Here is a 20038-nt window from a genome sequence, read left to right on the forward strand (position 1 = left end):
AGTGGACATCCCCCGAGGGCTCCCGGGCTGCCAGAGGGATGTCTGACTGCCAGCTTAGGCCTGGTCCCCCCCGGTCCCAAGGGGTCCCAGACTGCGAGAGGGCACAGGCCGGGCTGAGGGACCCCCCCAAGTGCACAATTTTTTGTGCACCGGGGCCTCTAGTATTTCTTATAATTCACTAGAGGCCCAATGCACGAAAAGTCTTGCACGAGTAGGCCTTCCTTCCCCTGGCTGCGGCACTGGCTTCCCTCCAGCCCTGGCTTCGTCAGGAAGGACGTCTGGTTTAATTAGCATATTTCCCTTTTATTATTATATATAGTAATTATGTTCTATCAAAGAATATTTTAAACTTTCACATTGAAGCAATGGAATTATTTTAAGATCATTCATGTGCAATAATGGTGTACACACACACACACACACACACACACACACAGTATATGTGTATCTGAATACACATATGAAAACAACTGTATCATCACAAAATAGCATGTATGTATCCTTAGGATAGATTCTTTAAAACTTTACTTATAGGGTCATATAATGCTTGACTTGGTATTAAGACTTGTGATGCAAAAGTATGAATTTTATTAAAAAGCTCCAAGAAAAAAATCTTTATATTATGTGTAAATGTGAAAGTGTTTTGAACTCTAAAAGAAAAATGCTCTGTGAGGTTAAATGTCATAATATATAACTTAATGAACTATTTAAGAGTTGCATAGTCAAAGACCTTAAATGTAAACTGTCAGCCTTCTATTCCCAGAGATAGATTAGAAGAACTCAAACCAGGATTTGGGTTCTGGGTTCTGATTTGTAATGATATTAAACTCACTAAGCAAATTAAATAAGGAACAAGTGGAAAATGCAACCACCTATTCAATATCACTGTTATAAATAAAGGAAAAGCATGTGGTTGAAAGAACACAGTAATAGAGGACAATTCTGAAGTATAGCAACCATCTTAACAGATCTGAAGAGAATGAGAAGCAAAGAGAAAAAGTCAAGAAATAAGAAGGTGGTCCTCTAACGGCCTTCCTTTACCAGAAAATAGTTGCACTGAAATAGCTCCTAAGAAATTAAATTTGATATCACCTCAGTTATATACTAAGAAGAATTTAGATACAGGCCTGCCAACTTAAAAGCAAACAATCAAACCACAGCTGTTCCATTTAGCACAAAATTATTGCTAACTAAACAAAAACAAAAACAAAAACCAAACCTATTAGATTGGCATTTCTCTTAACTTGTTAAGAATACACGTAGTTTATGGCCTATATATACTAGATATAAGTTCAGATGTCAGCCTGACCTGCACCCTCTCCAACCCGGGACCCCTCAGGGGATGTCCGACTGTTGGGATCAGGCCTAAACCAGCAGTCGGACATCCCTCTCACAATTGAAACTGCTGGCTACTAACTGCTCACATGCCTACCTGCCTGATGCCCCTAACTGCCTCTGCCTGCCTGCCTGCCTGGTCACCCCTAACTGCCCTCCCCCACCGGCCTGGTTGGCCCCCGCCACCTGGCTTTGTCTGGAAGGACGTCCGGTCTAATTAGCATATTACTCTTTTAATAGTGTAGATAGATTCTTTTAGATATTTTCCCACATGAACAACTGTAACATATATTTGTCCACTCCTGTATTATGTCCAAAATGTGTGTTCATTCGAAGATAATATGAGACTTCTAACAAGTCTCACAGGGGAGAAGTTAACCTCAAGAAATAGTTTTTTCCCTCTATCTCAGGGATGTTGTGGAGAAAGAGTTTGAAGAGCTTTGCCTAGGTTAGAGATTTAATTTAAATAGGGAAGGAAAAAAAGAAATATTTATTCAGAACTTCTTGAAAGTATGGCCTATGGTTGTTGTTCCCTATTCCTCACCTCCAAATTTAGCATTAGCCAGATTACCAATAACCTTCAAATAACCAAATTCACTGCTTAATTTGATGATTTTATCCTATTTCTCAGCATTCAACACAGCCTCTCTTTCACTTAATTTTGGTTTCTACAACTCTCTTCTAGTTTTCCCCCTGCCTTACCCCACTCCTTAATCTTTGTTGATTTCTCTCCTTCTCTCATTTCACCTCCAATCCATCAGCAATTCTTGTCCCTTTTACCTCTGAGAGGTATTTCAAGTCCACTTCCTTCTTCCATCTAAACAACCAACAACCTAATCAAACCAATCATTTTATCTCCCCTAATCTACTAAAACAGTCTCTAATAATTAGTCTTCCCCTCTTCATTGTTGCTTTATTCTCCTCACTCCGTTCTCCATAGAGCCAACAAAACAATGATTTAAAAATATAAATCATACTGTAATTCCCCTCTGCTTACCACCCTCCAATGGCTTACCATAACACTTCATATAAAATCCAAGTTTCTGATCTTAATTTATAAAATCTCCATGATCTGGCCACTGTCCATTTCTCTGACCCTTTCCCAGAACCCCTCCAGACTCCCATATTTTAGTCATACTAGCCTCTTTCTATCCTTCAAACATGTCAAGCTTGTTCTCACCCACGGTCTTTACTGATGTTCATTTTCCCTGAAATTCTCTCTACTCTGATCTTACACATCTGTTTCTTAACATTTAGATTACAGCTCAGATTTCATTAGACAAGACTTTTCTGATTATCCAATTGTACGAAACCATAGTCTTTATTACATTCTCTTATTTTAATTCTCTATATAAGTGCATATTAAAAAATATTTTTTTCCTTTTTTTTTACTATTCATCTTGTCCACTAGATTATAATTTCCATGAGGATAAGGCCCTTAACTATCTAGTTTGTCACTGTATTTTCTGTTACCAAGGGTATTCCCAATAAATATTTGTTGAATGAGCAAATGAGTAGACCTAAATCTATAGAATAACTAATTGTAAATTTAACCTAGATTCCTAGTGATTTTGGGGAGTGGGCTGGGATGGGGGAGAAGAGATTAACAAATCTCTTCCAATCCAGACCCAAGTACCTAGAAGTAACCTGATACCTATAGATGAGTATACTAAAAATAGCATGCACTGACTGACCACACTGCCATTCAAAAACTACAATACTCTTTTAGTGCCTACTAGACACATACTCCAGACACTATTAGAGATGCTGGTGAATAAACTGACAAGAGCACCTATCCACAAGGAATTTACATATGACGCCTAGCAAGCAACGAAAGGCTACTCACCCTTCTACATACATAATGCTTAATCTGCTTTGGGTGGAAAAGGGGGCTTCAAGTGCACTATCAAGGTTAGCAAATAAGAGTATTAGCCTGACTTTTACATCTAGCTGCTGACCCATTTCCATATTAAAATTTTACATGCCAAATTCAAGTTTTATAAGACTATGCTATTATTTTAATGGGGACATTAAGTTGTAGTTATTAGAGACTTAGCAACATAGAAAGAAGTATATACACATGTGGATGTACATGAAGAAATCTGAAATAAAATTGAACACATAAAAGGGGAAATAATAAAAAATAGAATCAATAGTCCTAGGGCTCTCCCCTGGTAGTTCTGAGGCTCTAATCTCACAACAGTAATACTATCCTATATAATAATGAGCTAATATGCTAATTAGACTGAACAGCCAAACGACCTTCTGGATGAAGCCGGGGCTGCGAGGGCCAGGCACCTTGCACAAATTTTGTGCAACGGTCCTCTAGTATTCTTAGAATTCCAGTCTCAGGAACTCTAATATTCTCAACATTAGAAAATTAAGAGGCAATCACATGGAAAATAAATGAGAGTTATAAATCCATGTCAAATTTGCATTGTTCTTTAGAAAAGTATGATCTATCTCTTTGATTTGGTTTTGGTGTAAGAGTGGAATGTTTATTTATAAATAAATATGCGTAATATGTAGCTGTTCCTTTGCAATGTGTTTTTATTTCAACCATAAGCTCTGCAAAAAAGCTCTGAAAAAAACTTTGGTGTTTCTAAAACAAGCAATTGCTTTCATATTAGGACAAATGATACATAAAAATGAAATCATAAAATAGGAAACATACCATTCCATAGGCCTGCTGTTGAACCCAGTTGATATAATCATTCCTTATGTCTATCAATTCTTGTACTTCATGTATATAAAATTTATCATACTGTATAATCTGCCCCGCTTTCTCATTTACCTACAAAAAAAAAGTATAATTAACATTAAACTTAACTACTACCTGAGATTGAAAAATGTTTTAATAGAAAAAGGCGTGAGATTTCTTAGCTAATTTTCTCTTCCTATAAAAAATACTTTACAGAGTGCCTACTATATGCACATAGTATGTGTATGGGAAACAGATTTATAAGATCTAATATATGCATTCAGTACCTGAAAATCTAGTAAAAATGAAAAATATTTATATAACCACCACCCAGTATGAGAAATATACCATTAAAATACATATAGTGTATATAAACTAGAAACTATAAGGACTTCTGGTTGGGGATGGGACTTATACCTAATGTTTTTAAGAGGTGTCAGTGGGCAGGATGTGAAAAATAAAGAGAATGTAAATTACCATCTTAGAAATTACAAAGGGAAAAACAAATCTTTACAGTGGAGAGAACCACCTTAACTGAGTGATCAAACTAATCATCACCAATACTGGAATAATCAAACACTATTATCCAGCTGATTATATAATGCAACAGGAAATACAGACATTATCTCTGAAGCAAAAGAGGTTTACCCTGAATCTAATCAAGTCTCTTGATCTAAATTCCACTTTACAGGAAACACAAAGGACAGAGGAACAAGTCAAACATCACCCTAAGGAAACAATCAGACAAACGTCCTGACTGTAGGAATTCTATAAGAAGACTGGCCAGGACTCTCCAAAAAGTCAAAGTAATGGGATTTAAAAAAAATGGGGGTTCCAAATTTTTCCTGTGGGAGTGCCTTCCAATCAACATGAGAGTCAGGAGATAGAGTTCAAGTAGAAAGCAGCAGTTTTACCAGAGAGAGGAGTCACAGATCAGAGACTGAGAGTGCCCACTTGGCAGACAGCAAGGAAAAAAAAAAAAAAAAAAAAAAGCTCAGAAAGGATCCCAGGGGGTGAAGCCGCAAAATCTGTATGCAAATTCTCTCTACATCTTTCAGTAACTCTTAAACTGAAAGTGTTCAAGGTGAGACTTGGGGGGCAGGGGAACACCCCAACAAAAGAAGGCAACTGGGAGGCTACTCTTAAAATAGACTTCAAGACAAGCATTTCCAGAGTAAAAATGGCACATTTCGTATGTACAAGAGAATTAATTTATCAAGAAGTCACAACAATCCCCAAATAACAGTGCTTCAAAATACATGAAGGGGAAAATCAACAGACCCACTTATCATAGTTGAAAATTTTAACACCTTTCACTCAGTAACTGATAGAAAAAACACACACACACCTAAGTATAGAAGATTTAAACATTTCCAACCAACTCACTATTATAGAATATTCCACCCAGTAATTATACATGGAACGGACACTAAATGTAACAAAAAGGTATTTGGAAAGCCTATAACATTGGCAATTAAATACAACACTTCTAAATTATCCAAAGTTTTCCTTGAATCCACCACGGAGCTAAAGTCTTAAGATAACCAAGTAACCTGAATTCCAAGGACGGACAAAAGTTTCCGAAGAGAAATAGGATGCCAGAAAAGGGTCACCTGTGGCAGAGAGGAGGAAGATATTGCTGTCATATACGTAGGAAAGAAATCACCTAAAATGATAATTGTTTATATCTGACTACGGGAGCTTCAGACAGTTTGCACTCATTTATACATCCTCAATGACTGGAAATAGTAGATTAAGAGCCTCTCTCAGTGGTGCAAGGAATTGGCTTCTACTGTGAGAAAGGAACAAGGCCTGACACCCTGTCCAGATACTTCTCTCATGCAGAAAGAGCAAAAGCTTCCAGCCACTGAGAAAAGGGAAGCGATTCCATGCCTTATTGCTGGAGGAGAGAAAAACCCTCAATCCCTGGTAGGAAGGGGGGCAGCAACAGTCTTGAGCCCAGAATCTTGTATCAGTAGGACTAGAGGACCTCTGCTATGGGGTCAGGGGTGGGCAGAAACTTTGAGGACTTCCCTCCTCAAGATCCAGGTACACATAATCTATCTAAGATGGAGGCTATAGCACAACAAAGAACCTTTCTTTCCTCTCTCCTCTACCAATGTTGAAAGCATTAACAAGCAACATCAGTTTACCACCGAGAAGGTACAAGAGTGAGGAGAGAAACTCCTCTAAGGAGCAGGCATGCAGACTGAAGCACAAATACTGAGAAAAACACTTTGACATTTTATCTCCGCCTTACAAATCAGGCAACATTAGAAGAATTTGAGGCTTACTAGAGAAAACTCAATCCCAGTTTAACTCTTGAAGAGTTTGTTTAAATCTCCACAATAACAGGCAAAGAAGAGATGCACACATTTACAGGTTTTTAATCTATTTACTTCAATCTCTACTATTTTATAGGTAACAAAAAAAAAACCAAACAAAATAAAAACCACACAAAAATGGTCTTGAGGAAAGCAACCAGTCATGAGTCAAGACTCAAAAGATGATTCAGATGTTGAAGCATGAAGATAGGGACTTTAGAAAAATATTTTGAACTTAATAAAAATAAAAACACAACAAATCAAAATTTGTGGGATGTTGGTAAAGAAGAACAAGCATTAAATTATCTTGTTAAAAAAAGTCAATGACCTAAGCTTCTGCTTTAAGAACCATCTTTTTAGATAATCAAATGAAGGCAAAATCAAGTAGAGGAAGGGAAATAAAGAGCAGAAATTGATGAAAGAAAACAGAAAAACACTAGAGAAAAATCAGTGAAGAAAATGTGTTTTATAAAGAGACCAATAAAGTTGAGATCAGGTGCGTTCAGGGTGGTATGGCTGTAGACAGAGACCAATAAAACTGAGAAGCCTCTAGCCAAACTATATAAGAGAGAAGCCACAAATTATCACTACCAAGAATGAAAGAAGGAACATCACCGCATAGATATTTTACTGAAATTGACTCAAGAAACAGAGAACATAAATTACACTTTATTTTTAAAATTCAATGTTAAAAATTTGAAATTTCCATATAGAAAACTCCAGACCAAGATGGTTTCACTGGTAAGTTTATCTAACATTTTCCCCCCTCACCCGAGAATATACTTTATAAAACTGATTTTTACAAAGAGGAAAGGGGTGTGTGTGTGTCAATCTGAGAGAGAAATATTGTTCAGTTGTTGCCTCCCATACTGGGAGGCAAACCTACAACTGGGCATGTGCTCTGACCCAGAATCAAACCTGCCACCCTATGGTGTATGGAATGACATGCCATCCAACTGAGCCACAAGGGCCAAGGCTCTATCTATTAGGATAGAAAAAAAGGCCGCTTTTTCCCTTATTGTAGCCTTCCACAATTTATGAGAAGCAGTTAGTAAATAAGCCCCAAGACTATAAGCTCCTCTGATTCAAACAACCCCTCTGTTCAAACTGAAGGACAAGATAAGCGACTTTCAAGCTGCATTATTGCATACACCTCCTCCCTGCTGTTTTTACAACTCAGGAATAATAGAAAGTTCCAATCCCTCCTTCCCTTCAAACAGGCCTCTTTTGAACTCTTGCTCTAAGCATGTTTTACAGGCTTGAGAAAAATGCTGATAAGATAACTCCCTAGGATATCTGCTCAAACTGCCTCCTGAAGAACAAATTACAACCCACTTTGAAGTCTGCTCAACTTCAGCCCAAGGTTCTCCTACTTTCCTTGCTGCTTAGCAATAGTGAAGACTTAAGGGGGGCCACCATCTGTTTTTTGCTCTTGTATTGTTTAGCAATGCATTGGCCCTTTCCTTTTGGGAAAGTGAAATAAACTTCCTTTCTGCATCTATCTCTTCGCTCAGTTGTGAATTCTTTCACAGCCTGCGTCAAAAGCCAAACACCCTAACACTATCTAACATTTAAGAAAGAAATACCAATCTTAAACTAACTCAGAAAATATAAACAGGGATCAGGGAGAACCAAGATGGCGGCATAGGTTAACGCCGGAGTTTGCTGCTTTGAACAACTACTTCAAAAGTGAAACCAAAAAACAGAAGGGACAGCACCCAGAACCACAGGAACGCCGGCTGAGTGGAAGTCCTACAACTAGGAGGAAAGAGAAACGCATATGGACACTCAGAGGAGGCGCAGTGCTGAAGTCAAGTTCTGAGGTGCGGAGTGCTCGGAGCGGGCTGGCGGCGGAGGGCGCGGTTGGCGTTTTCAATCGGGAGGGAGTCGCAGTCTCTGAGCTCCAGATCCGGGCGAGTCTTTAGGGACCCAGACTCAAACGGGAGAAGCGGGACTGTCTGGCTTCGGTCAGAGCGAGTGCAGCTTTCTCTCCGAGGTGTGCAGCGGGTGCTGGGACTCAGAGAGGCAGAGCCCCTGGGGACAGGACTGAGAGCCGCCATAACTGCTCTCTCCCGCCCACCCTGTTGATCCTGTGCGACCCGCCCCGCCCAAGCCCTGCACACAGGCATTTGCCGGATAGCCTCAGGCAAACGCCAGATTAGCACCTCCCTAGAGGACAGAAGTTCTCTCACTGCTGACACAGCTGATTCTCATAGCCACTTGGCCTGGAGGTCAAACCCTCCCTGGAATTAACTACAACAATCAAGATTTAACTATAAGACTGCGAACAAAGACCACTAGGGGGTGCACCAAGGAAGCATAACAACATGCGGAGACAAAGAAACAGGACAAAATTGTCAATGGAAGATATAGAGTTCAGAACCACACTTTTAAGGTCTCTCAAGAACTGTTTAGAAGCCGCCGACAAACTTAATGAGATCTACAAGAAAACTAATGAGACCCTCGATCTTATATTGGGGAACCAACTAGAAATTAAGCATACACGGACTGAAATAACGAATATTAGACAGACTCCCGACAGCAGACCAGAGGAGCGCAAGAATCAAGTCAATGATTTGAAATGCGAGGAAGCAAAAAACACCCAACCGGAAAAGCAAAATGAAAAAAGAATCCAAAAATGCGAGCATAGTGTAAGGAGCCTCTGGGACAGCTTCAAGCGTACCAACATCAGAATTATAGGGGTGCCAGAAGATGAGAGAGAGCAAGATATTGAAAACCTATTTGAAGAAATAATGACAGAAAACTTCCCCCACCTGGTGAAAGAAATGGACTTACAGGTCCAAGAAGCGCGGAGAACCCCAAACAAAAGGAATCCAAAGAGGACCACACCAAGACACATCATCATTAAAATGCCAAGAGCAAAAGATAAAGAGAGACTCTTAAGAGCAGCAAGAGAAAGAAACTCAGTTACCTACAAGGGAATACCCATACGACTGTCAGCTGATTTCTCAACAGAAACTTTGCAGGCCAGAAGGGAGTGGCAAGAAATATTCAAAGTGATGAATACCAAGAACCTACAACCAAGATTACTTTATCCAGCAAAGCTATCATTCAGAATTGAAGGTCAGATAAAGAGCTTCACAGATAAGGAAAAGCAAAAGGAGTTCATCACCACCAAACCAGGATTATATGAAATGCTGAAAGGTATCCTTTAAGAAGAGGAAGAGGAAGAAAAAGGTAAAGATACAAATTATGAACAACAAATATGCATCTATCAACAAGTGAATCTAAGAATCAAGTGAATAAATAATCTGATGAACAGAATGAACTGTTGATTATAATAGAATCAGGGACATAGAAAGGGAATGGACTGACTATTCCTGGGGGGGAAAGGGGTGTGGGAGATTCGGGAAGAGACTGGACAAAAATTGTGCACCTATGGATGAGGACAGTGGGTGGGGAGTGAGGGCGGAGGGTGGGGCGGGAACTGGGAGGAGGGGAGTTATGGGGGGGAAAAAAAGAGGAACAAATGTAATAATCTGAACAATAAAGATTTAATTAAAAAAAAAAAAAGAAAATATAAACAGGGATCATTTCTTAATTCATTTTATGAAGCCAGAATAACCTTGATACTAAAAGCTGATGGCAATGAGAAACAAAAATTATCAGATCAACATCCTTTATGAACATAGACATAAAATCTTCAACAAATATTAGCAAATTAAATCTAACAGTATATATAAAATATAACATATAATGCCCAAGTAGAGTTTATCCCAGGAATGTAAGGTTGGTATAATATTAAAATATCAATGCATTTTATTACATTACTAGAGGCCCAGTGCATAAAATTCGTGCGGGGGTGGAGGGGGGTGTGTGTCCCCCTGGCTCAGCCTACACCCTCTCCAATCTGGGACCCCTCGGGGGATGTCTGACTGCCAGTTTAGGCCTGACCCCACAGAGATCAGGCCTAAACCGGCAGTCGGACATCCCTCTCACAATCCGGGACTGCTGGCTCCTAACCGCTCACTTGCCTCCCTGCCTGATTGCCCCTAACCACTTCTGCCTGCCAGTGTGATCAGCCCCCGACTGCTCTCTCCTGCCGGCCTGGCCGCCCCCAACTGCCCTCCCTTGCCAGCCTGATCTTGCCCCCACCTGCCGGCCTGATCTTGCTCCCAACTGTGCTCCCCTGCTGGCCTGATGGCCCCCAACTGCCCCCTTCTGCTGGACAATTTGGTTCTGATTACTCAGTTTCTATGCCAGTCAGTGTCAAAAGCTCTGCCTCTTAGGCAGCTATTGGCTCCTCACAGTTCACCTGGATTTGGTTGTGATTGGTCAGTTTCTATGCCAGTCAGCATCCCTGGGCCTATCAACGGGGCCTGATCAGAAAGGCAGGGCTGATCAGCAGCCCCGGTGGAGGCCTGGAGAGAAATGGAGGCATGGTTGCTGGAGAGAGAGGCAAGTGCTGATCAAAAGCTGCCACAGAGGCTATGGATCAGACTCTGCTTTTCTCTTCAGGCCTCTCTCTGGGCCTGATTCGCAGCCCCCTCAGCAGTCAGTGCTGGGTCACCATGGCAATCCATCACTGACTGCAGGACTGACTTCCGGTTGGTTGAGCCTCCGGTCGTGACAGACCCAGGGTTTTTAAATATTAGGAAAGGGGGGGGAAAGGCAAAAAAAATTTGTTCATCTCAACAGTTGCAGAGAATGACAACTAACAAAATTGTACACCTATTATAAACACTTTCAGCAAACCAGGAATAGATGGAAACTTCTTCATATAGATAAAGCCTACTTTAAAAATAAAAACTCCACAGACCAGCTGGTATAAGTCAGTGGTTGAGCACCAACCCATGAACAGGAGATCAGTTCAATTCCCAGTCAGACCAGGGTTGCAGGCTAAAACTGTTTGTTCTTCAGATCCCCAGTGGGGGCCCTGCAGGAGGCTGCCTATCAATGATTCTCTCTCATTACCGATGTTTCTATCTTTCTCTCCCTCTCCCTTTCTCTCTATGAAATCAATAAAAACATTACACGCACACAAACACAGACTCCACAGCTTGATCATACTTTTTAAAAATAATATATTTTATTGATTTTAGAGAGGAAGGGAGAGGAAGATAGAAACATCAATGATGAGAGAGAATCATTGATTGGCTGCGTCCTGCACACCCCCTACTGGGGATTGAGCCCACAACCTAGGCATGTGCCCTTGGCAGAAATCGAACCTGGGACCCTTCAGTCTGCAGGCCGACACTCTATCCCAGTGGTTGTCAACCTTCCTAATGCCGCGACCCTTTAATACAGTTCCTCATGTTGTGGTGACCCCAACCACAAAATTATTTTCGTTGCTACTTCATAACTGTCATTTTGCTACTGTTATGAATCATAATGTAAATACCTGATATGCAGGATGTATTTTCATTGTTACAAATTGAACATAATTAAAGCATAGTGATTAATCACAAAACCAATATGTAATTATATATGTGTTTTCCGATGGTCTTAGGCGAACCCTGTGAAAGGGTCATTTGACCCCCAAAGGGGTCGCGACCCACAGGTTGAGAACCGCTGTTCTATCCACTGAGCCAAACCAGCTGGGCCTTGAACATCATACTTACTGGTAAATTATCAAATGCTTTCTTTCTAAGATTAGGAACTAAGCAAGGATACCCACTGAAACCATTTATACTCAACATTGTACTCAATGTCTTAGTTAATAAAATAAGGCAATAAAATAACAGAATTTTATACACGAGAAATCTCAATGAATCTATGAGAATTATTGAAACTTATAAATTAGTTTATCAAGGTCACACAGTATAAAGTCAATACATAAAGCTGAACTTAATTTCTTCATACTAGCAGCAAATACTTGGGGGGGGGAAATCAAATTATAATACAAAAGCATCGAAGACAAAATATTAAAGCATTTAATATGGAAGTCCTCTGAAAACTACAAAATATTGCTGTGAGAAAATAAACTTAAATGAGATATATTACATTCATAAATTGGAAAAAGACTAACAAGACAAAAAACAAGTGTAACTGAACTCTAGTTTTATAAAAAGCAGTGATATAAAAACATTTTTGGTACAACAGAGGAAAATTGCGTATGTCTAGATCAGGGGTGGGGAAACTTTTTGACTCGAGGGCCACAATGGGTTCTTAAACTGGACCCGAGGGCTGGAACAAAAGCATGGATGGAGTGTTTGTGTGAACTAATATAAATTCAAAGTAAACATCATTACATAAAAGGGTACGGTCTTTTTTTTTTAGTTTTATTCATTTTAAACGGGCCGGATCCGGCCCGCGGGCCGTAGTTTGCCCACGGCTGGTCTAGATAGATAGATATTATAGAATCATAGTTAATTTAAGAAAAATAATAGTATTACTCTATTGTAGGAAAATGACCAAGAAAATTAATGCTGAGATATTAAAGGGCAATATCAGGATTTAATTTTAAATGATTTAAGAAAGTATACAGTACACACACATTTGTAAAGCAAATGTGACAACAAGTTAACAATGGCTGAATCTAGAATGGAGGACATACTGGTATAGGTATCTATTTTGGTTGTATTTCTATGTGTCTGTACACAGGACAATATTGAAAATAAAAATTAGAGAGTGGGATGAGAAGAGATAAACAAAAGTACTTACATATTTATATGCATAGCCCATGGACATAGGCAATACAGGGGGGAAAAACCTGGGGGTGTGGGTAGTGGCTGAGAGGAGGAAGGTAAAGTGGGAGACATCTGTAATACTATCAACAATAAAAAATATATTTCTTAAAAAAGAAAAAAATTCGAGTGAAGTGAATGGAAAGGATTTCAAAAATGTTTAAAGAGGTTCTTGGCAGAGAGAATAGCATGAACTAAAGGAGACAAAAATTTGTATACATCTGCTCCAGCTAAACTGCTGGTTCAAGAATGAGAGGCACATGAAGCAGAGCTGGACCCAATATGCAGCTTGGAACTAAGTCGGGCTATTGCCTAGGTCAGCCAACCACTACCAACTTTCAGGATGAAGCAGGGGCCATATCAGTAGTAATGAGAGTAAATGCTTATTACTGTACTAGAGGCCCTATGCATGAAATTCAGGCAAGGGGCTCAGCCCTCCCAGCCCCGGCTTCCTCGTGGCCCCGAGGCCCCACCCCCACATGCTGGTCATTCTGGAAGGTCGTTCCGCTGTCCCACCTAATTAGCATATTAGTTCTTTATTATATAGGATACCAGTGACTTTCAGTGTTTTGTTGCAGAGCATTACTGTGGTGAGAGCTGATAGTTAGGGATATAAGGTTTTAGAGTCAATAAGTGATAGAATCAGTGATATTTTATGCAAATTATTCTGTTGGCAGAGTGAGGTATATAATCAAGAATGAGTACAGAGGCTAGTGGTAGGAAACTGAATTAGGATATTAAAGATTCAAGGTTTCTAGATAATAAGAAAGAATGCAGAGGTCATGGTAACTAACTGGTTATAGAAAATAGGAGAGGAGTCAAAGACAACTCCAAAACAAATGCTGGCAACATACACACATGTCAGGAAAAGACAACAATCTTGATGAGAGAGGAATGAGAGCTGGGAAGGATGAGAAATTTGGTAATAAACCTATTTTTAGTTTAAAACAATGGCAAAACTGCCAAGTAGCTCAAGAGAAAGGTTTGCTCCAAACACGTAATTTAGAACTATTTTCCTTAAAGGGGACAACTAAAGCTGTGGGTGGCAGAAGGTGAGGGAGAGGTAAAGAGTGAAGGGCCAAATGCAAACACTTAGATGCCACATTTAGGGAGGGAAAATAGACCACTGAAAAAAACAAACAAAGCTGATGTAACTTATAAATTAAACTAGCTAAATTTCCTAGGGAGAATAACAAAAATAATTGTAATTTTTTTTAAAAATCACACACACACACACACACACACACCCAACCAAGCAGTGTTTGAAAGGAGTCATCTAGTCGAGGTATAAATCTATCAGATAGTGCTTGTGTCCAATCAGGTGCTCAATAAACAGGAGATGAATGGAAGAACAAGAAAAATGAGTAAGAGATACATATATAGTTCCTGCTTCTAATGGCACTTTAAATTTTCACTGAATTGCAGATTTTTACCTTAAAATCCACTCAGATTTTATGTTCCAAAAATAAAATAATAGCTATCATTACGGATCACTTACTAAGTAGATGTCACATGCATTGTCTCGTTTAATCTTTAAACCCCTATGAATTAGATACTATTATCATCATCATCATCACATGGATGAATATACTAAGGCTCAGAGTTCAAGAAACTTAACCAAGGTCATACAGCTAACAGAGCAAGCAATTAACTCAGGTCTCTTTAATACACATGCATTCTTCTTCTTCTTTTTTTTTTTTTTTAAGTGGAAACAAAGTTGTTTTTTTTTTTATGTTTTATTGATTTTTTACAGAGAGGAAGGGAGAGAGATAGAGAGTTAGAAACATCGATGAGAGAGAAACATCGATCAGCTGCCTCCTGCACATCTCCCACTGGGGATATGCCCGCAACCCAGGTACATGCCCTTGACCGGAATCGAACCTGGGACCTTTCAGTCTGCAGGCCGATGCTCTATCCACTGAGCCAAACCGGTTTTGGCCATTCTTCTTTTTTTTTAAAAAAAAAAATCTTACTGGAGGACATGCTTAGAGAGAGGAAGGGAGTGAGGGGGAAAGAGGAAGAGAGACAGACAGAGATATATTGATCATTTGCCTTCTGCATGAACCCAGGCCAAGAATTGAACCTGCAACCTTTTGGTGCACGGGATGATGCTCCAACCAAGCCATTCCAGCCAGACTACATATGCACTCTTAACTCACTATATGACTATCTCACCTTATTAATATATGTATGTGCATACACACACGAGAATATGTGAATATTTGTACATATAAATGTGTGCAACGTATTTAGAATACTTTGTATTAGAATATATATATATAAAACACATATACATGTTTCTTTTTAACTTTTATGAATAAGTTTATAAAATTATGTTATCAAGTACCACCAATGCTTGATCCTGTGGCCCACTCTTGAGGATACAAATAACACAGTTTAAGAAGCACATATTAATAATACTGCTTTTATTTTCAAAGTTTCTGTTCATTGACAAAAGCCTTATGAGCTCATTCTTTCACAGTTTGATTAATTTATATCAGTGGTCAAGGTACCCATTTGTAAGCAATTGAGTGAAACTGCTATTCCTGGCTTTCAAACAAAACAAAGATATTTAGTTTATATCTAGAGATCAAAATCTTAATCTTAAAGCAGGGATCAACATACTACAGCCTGTGGGCCAAATCCTGACTAGACTGTTTTTGTAAATAAAGTTTTATTGGAAAGCAGCTATGCCCATCCATTTATTCATACTGTCTGCAGCAAAGCTGGGAGTTGAGTAGTTGTAACAGAAATCACATGGCTCGCAAACTGTAAAGTATTACTAGCTGACCCTTAACAGGAAAAGTTTGCAGCCCCTTGCCTTACAGTTTGTAGTCAAACTCATTCTACTAAAAATGACAAGATATATAGTAACTACACAAAAAAATACCTTGGCTTTTCTCTCTCCAATATTTATGTTTATAAATACAGTCATGTGCTGCATAAGGATGTTTCGGTCAGTGACAGATTGTATATACAACAGTGGTCCCATAAGACTATAGTAGAGTTGAAAAAACACCTATTGCCCAGTGACATGGCGGCCTTCATAGGCGACTAAATGCATTTGTGATGATGCAGGTGGTGTAAACTGTGTTACCAGTTACATACACAATTACATATAGTGCGAAATACTTGGTGATAATAATAGTAAATGACTATATCACTGATTTATGTATTTACTATACTACACTTATCATTAGTTTACAGTGTAGTCTTCCTATCAGAAATAAAAAATAAAAAAAAAGTTGGCTGTAAAACAGCCAGCTGTGTCATACCAGCAGCAGCCTTATACATCTCAAGCTTACCACATCTCTTGATTGCATCATTGCCTCTCATGCTTGATTTAATCTCATGTTGTTTTGTACAGTAACATGCTGTACATACAGGCTTGCAGCCTAGGAGTAATAGGCTACATACCATCTAGCCTAGGTATGTAGTAGGCTATTCCATCTCTGTTAAGTGCACTCTATGATATCCACACAGTATCAAAATTATCCATGATTCATTTAGCAGTGCATGACTATACACACACTAACTTTTTATCACATTGGACTCTAAAATGTAGTGATTCTTGTCCTAGCTGGTTTGGCTCACTGAATAGAGCGTTGGCCTGGGCACTGAAGGGTCCCAGGTTCAATTCCGGTTAAGGGCATGCACCTTGGTTGCAAGCACATCCCCAGTAGGGGGTGTGCAGGAGGCAGCTGATCGATGCTTCTCTCTCATCTCATCAATGTTTCTAATTCCCTCTCCCTTCCTCTCTGTAAAAAAATCAATAAAATATATATTTTTTAAAAAGTAGTGATTCTTGTAGAAAATGATTCACATTCCACTGCTGATATATATTTTTTCTTATCTGAAATATCTTAAGATTTTAAAATGTAAACTGCAGTTTCCTTCACCAATAGCAACCAGTGTTTGTAATCTGTATTTCCTGAAAATGTTTTTTGAAAAGAAATACTATGTTAGAATAAAAATGAGTAATTCAGAAGCCAAGTTTGGTTCAGGAACACACAAATTACAGTCAAACTTAGACTTGGGAGGAAATTATGGTTGCTAATCCAGTGGCAGTGATTTAATAACTGAAGAGAAAAATCAGTTAACAATGCTGTAAAAATAGGGAAATTAAACACCAAATAGGAAACTGATCCAAAAGACCTGTATACAGATTTACATATAAAAATCAACAGTTTAAGCAATCTATAAAAATACATTTATATAGTAGATATATTATTTTACCCAGAAAGCTCTCCTTAATTCTGAGTTATGTGCCTTCCTTTGTGTTCTGATAGCACCATTATTTGCTTGTATGTATAAAAGTGCTCTAAGTTGATAATCTTAAAAAGGGCAGAAATCACATCTTTTCCTTATCACCTCATCCCTAACGTCTATGAAAAGCACGTAGTAGGCACTCAATAAATATTTGTAAAAAATCAACCTGTACATTCAGTATACTGCCTGAAATGGACAAAATAAAATTATGTTTGATCATAACACTTTTATTTCACATTTTAATTACAATTTATAGCATTCTGACTTATAAACCTCTGTTCAAAAGTGGTATATAGTAAATAGAGATGTGTGTCTTATCTGTTTCATTTATCTTAGGGTTTATTGCAAAAAAAATTTTTTTAAATCATTGATTTTAGATTAGCAAGATATGTAGCTATTAGACTAGACAGGCCAAGTTAAGTCTTTTCGTTAAGAATATCTGTATCTCTTTAATGTACTGTGTGAAAACTCAGAAACTACTAACTAACCCAATTACTTGCCAGTAAGTCATTTATCTGGTCATGCATCCATTCCTGACAGCAAGTAATAAAACTATCTTTCTTATGCCATTTGGAGCATTAGATATGATTTTTGATTCAAAAGCATTCCAAAGGACATGACATAAGGGAGGAACAAAATGATTAGGAAACACACAGTCCAGTTCTTTAGCTCCTAATCTTGATCTAGGATTAGGTAAAGAAGGAAATCATTTGAGCAAACTTCTAATTATTCACCATGGAGCAAAAAGAATGAATAAATACAGTTGTCAGCCTTAAGGTGTTTTTGAAAAAATAAGTTTCTGATAAGCAACTTGGGTTTCACTAAAGATGAAAACGAAACATCCCCAATAGTTAATTTCCATGAGTATCCACTTATGGGAGATCAGGACCAAGGAAAGTTTTCTCCAAAGTAGGGGGTAAAAGAAAGACAAGTGACTACTCTAAGAACTCCCAGTAAGAGATGCTTAAGAAATTGATAACATTATCATTCTGCTTTTGAGTATGTCATAATTTCGAACAAGGACTTAGCTTCCGTATAACCCAATGAATCAAGTCAAATGGTGGTACTAGTGATAACAAAATCACTGCCATATGAAGGTATAATAATTCCATATGTTTTATGAATTAAATAATATACCAATCCTGGGAAACTATTAAGCCAATATTTTAATCCTTATTTGATAAGAAAATTCTCCATTTGCATGTGATAAAGAAAAAGACTTGTTCAAAATTATAGAGGATAGGAAGCAGCACAAATAGAGTTAGAAACATGGTCTTTTAACAAAATAATACTATCAGCTATCATGGAAAGATGAACCACTAGATCTAGGGGCATAAAATAAAAACAAACTCCTTACCCTGGGCGCATGGCTCAGTCATTTAGAGCATTGTCCAGTATACCAAAAGGTCACTAGTTCAATTCCCAGTTGGGGCACATTCCCAGGTTCTGGTCAGGTTGTGGGTTAGATCCCCAGGTGTGTATAGGAGGCAACCAATCAATGTTTTTCTCTCTCTCAAATCAATAAAAACATACCTCAGGTGAGGATATAAAGAATAAATAAAAGCAACCCACCTGTTAAACATATTATATTACTATACCTGTCAATACAGAAGTACATTAGAAGAAGCAAAAGCTTGGATTTGTATTTCAACTCTGCTACTGACTGGTTTATGACCTTTGACATTCAGAATTAAGGGGCAATATCAACCATACAGAGTTTAAAAAGTTAAATAAGGAATATATATAACGTGCTCACATGGATTAATATACAAATGATATTCTGCCTGGCTGACGTGGCTCAGTGGTTGAGCATAGACCTCAGAAGGTCACGGTTCGATTCCAGGTCAGGGCACATGCCCAGGTTGCAAGCTCTGATCCCTAATCGGGGGTGTGTAGAAGGCAGCCAGTCAATAATTCTCTCTCATCATTGATGTTTCCTTCTCTCTCTCTCTCTCTCTCTCTCCTTCTCTCTCAAATCAATTATATATATCTATATATATAAAAGTGTAATATGCAAATTGACTGGATGGTGGAACAAACGGTCGCTATGATGTGCACCGACAACCAGGGGGCAGGAGCTCAATGCAGGAGCTGCCCCCAGCCCGTAGGCCCCAATCGCCCGTTTGAGGCCTGCTGGCCAACCTCTTGGCCTCTTCCCCCGGCCGGCAGATTACAATTGCCCAATGGAGAACGGGGAGCCAAGGGTGGGTGGCAGTGGACGCGGGTGGTGCCAGGCCAAGGCAGGTAAGAGCGGGGCTCCGATCGCCTGGCCAGTTGCTCACACACAAAGGGCAACCGGTGGCGGCAGTGGGGGGAGGGAGGGCGGGGCCAGCTGGGGAAGGTCAGCCCAGGTTGCAGGTCAGGCCTAGGAACCCTACCTGTGCACAAATTTCGGTCGCCAGGCCTCTAGTATTATATACAAAGCATAGTTTAATTCTGGCCACTGTTAGATGAGTTTTTCTTCCCTTTCAGCTAGCAAAAAATTAGGATTCTAGTCTCTAGCATGGCTCTAATAATAGGTATCTGGAGATGGATTCCTGTAAGATTCTTCTTCAGTAGAGACTGAGGCTTCTGAGCTAAGCAAATAAGTTACTTGCTCAAATTCTGTCTGTAATTATCAAAGATAAAAGATTCAATTCCTTCCTATTCTCCTCCCCTTCCTTTTACTTGTGGTAAAAGATACAGGTAAAGCAACCATATCTACATGTATATATCTACATAAAGGGGTAAATAAAGATAAGTACATAAGAAGGAAGGGAAAA

At 39.0% G+C, this 20038-nt stretch overlaps 1 protein-coding gene across 12 annotated transcripts in view; it reads right to left on the reverse strand.

Moving 5' to 3' along the window:
- Nucleotides 1–20038, reverse strand: part of HERC4 (HECT and RLD domain containing E3 ubiquitin protein ligase 4) — a 112131-nt gene that overhangs the window by 21693 nt on the left and 70400 nt on the right. For 11 of the 12 annotated variants that reach the window (XM_036336876.1, XM_036336884.1, XM_036336875.1 and 8 more), the window contains one exon: nucleotides 4010–4129. The exons of the other annotated variant lie outside the window; for it this stretch is intronic. In XM_036336876.1, coding sequence (XP_036192769.1) covers nucleotides 4010–4129 — 120 coding nt within the window. The remainder of the gene's footprint in view (nucleotides 1–4009; nucleotides 4130–20038) is intronic. 12 annotated transcript variants of the gene reach the window in all.

The sequence above is a fragment of the Myotis myotis genome, unplaced genomic scaffold (genome assembly GCF_014108235.1).
Source record: "Myotis myotis isolate mMyoMyo1 unplaced genomic scaffold, mMyoMyo1.p scaffold_m19_p_15, whole genome shotgun sequence".
Lineage (NCBI taxonomy): Eukaryota > Metazoa > Chordata > Mammalia > Chiroptera > Vespertilionidae > Myotis > Myotis myotis.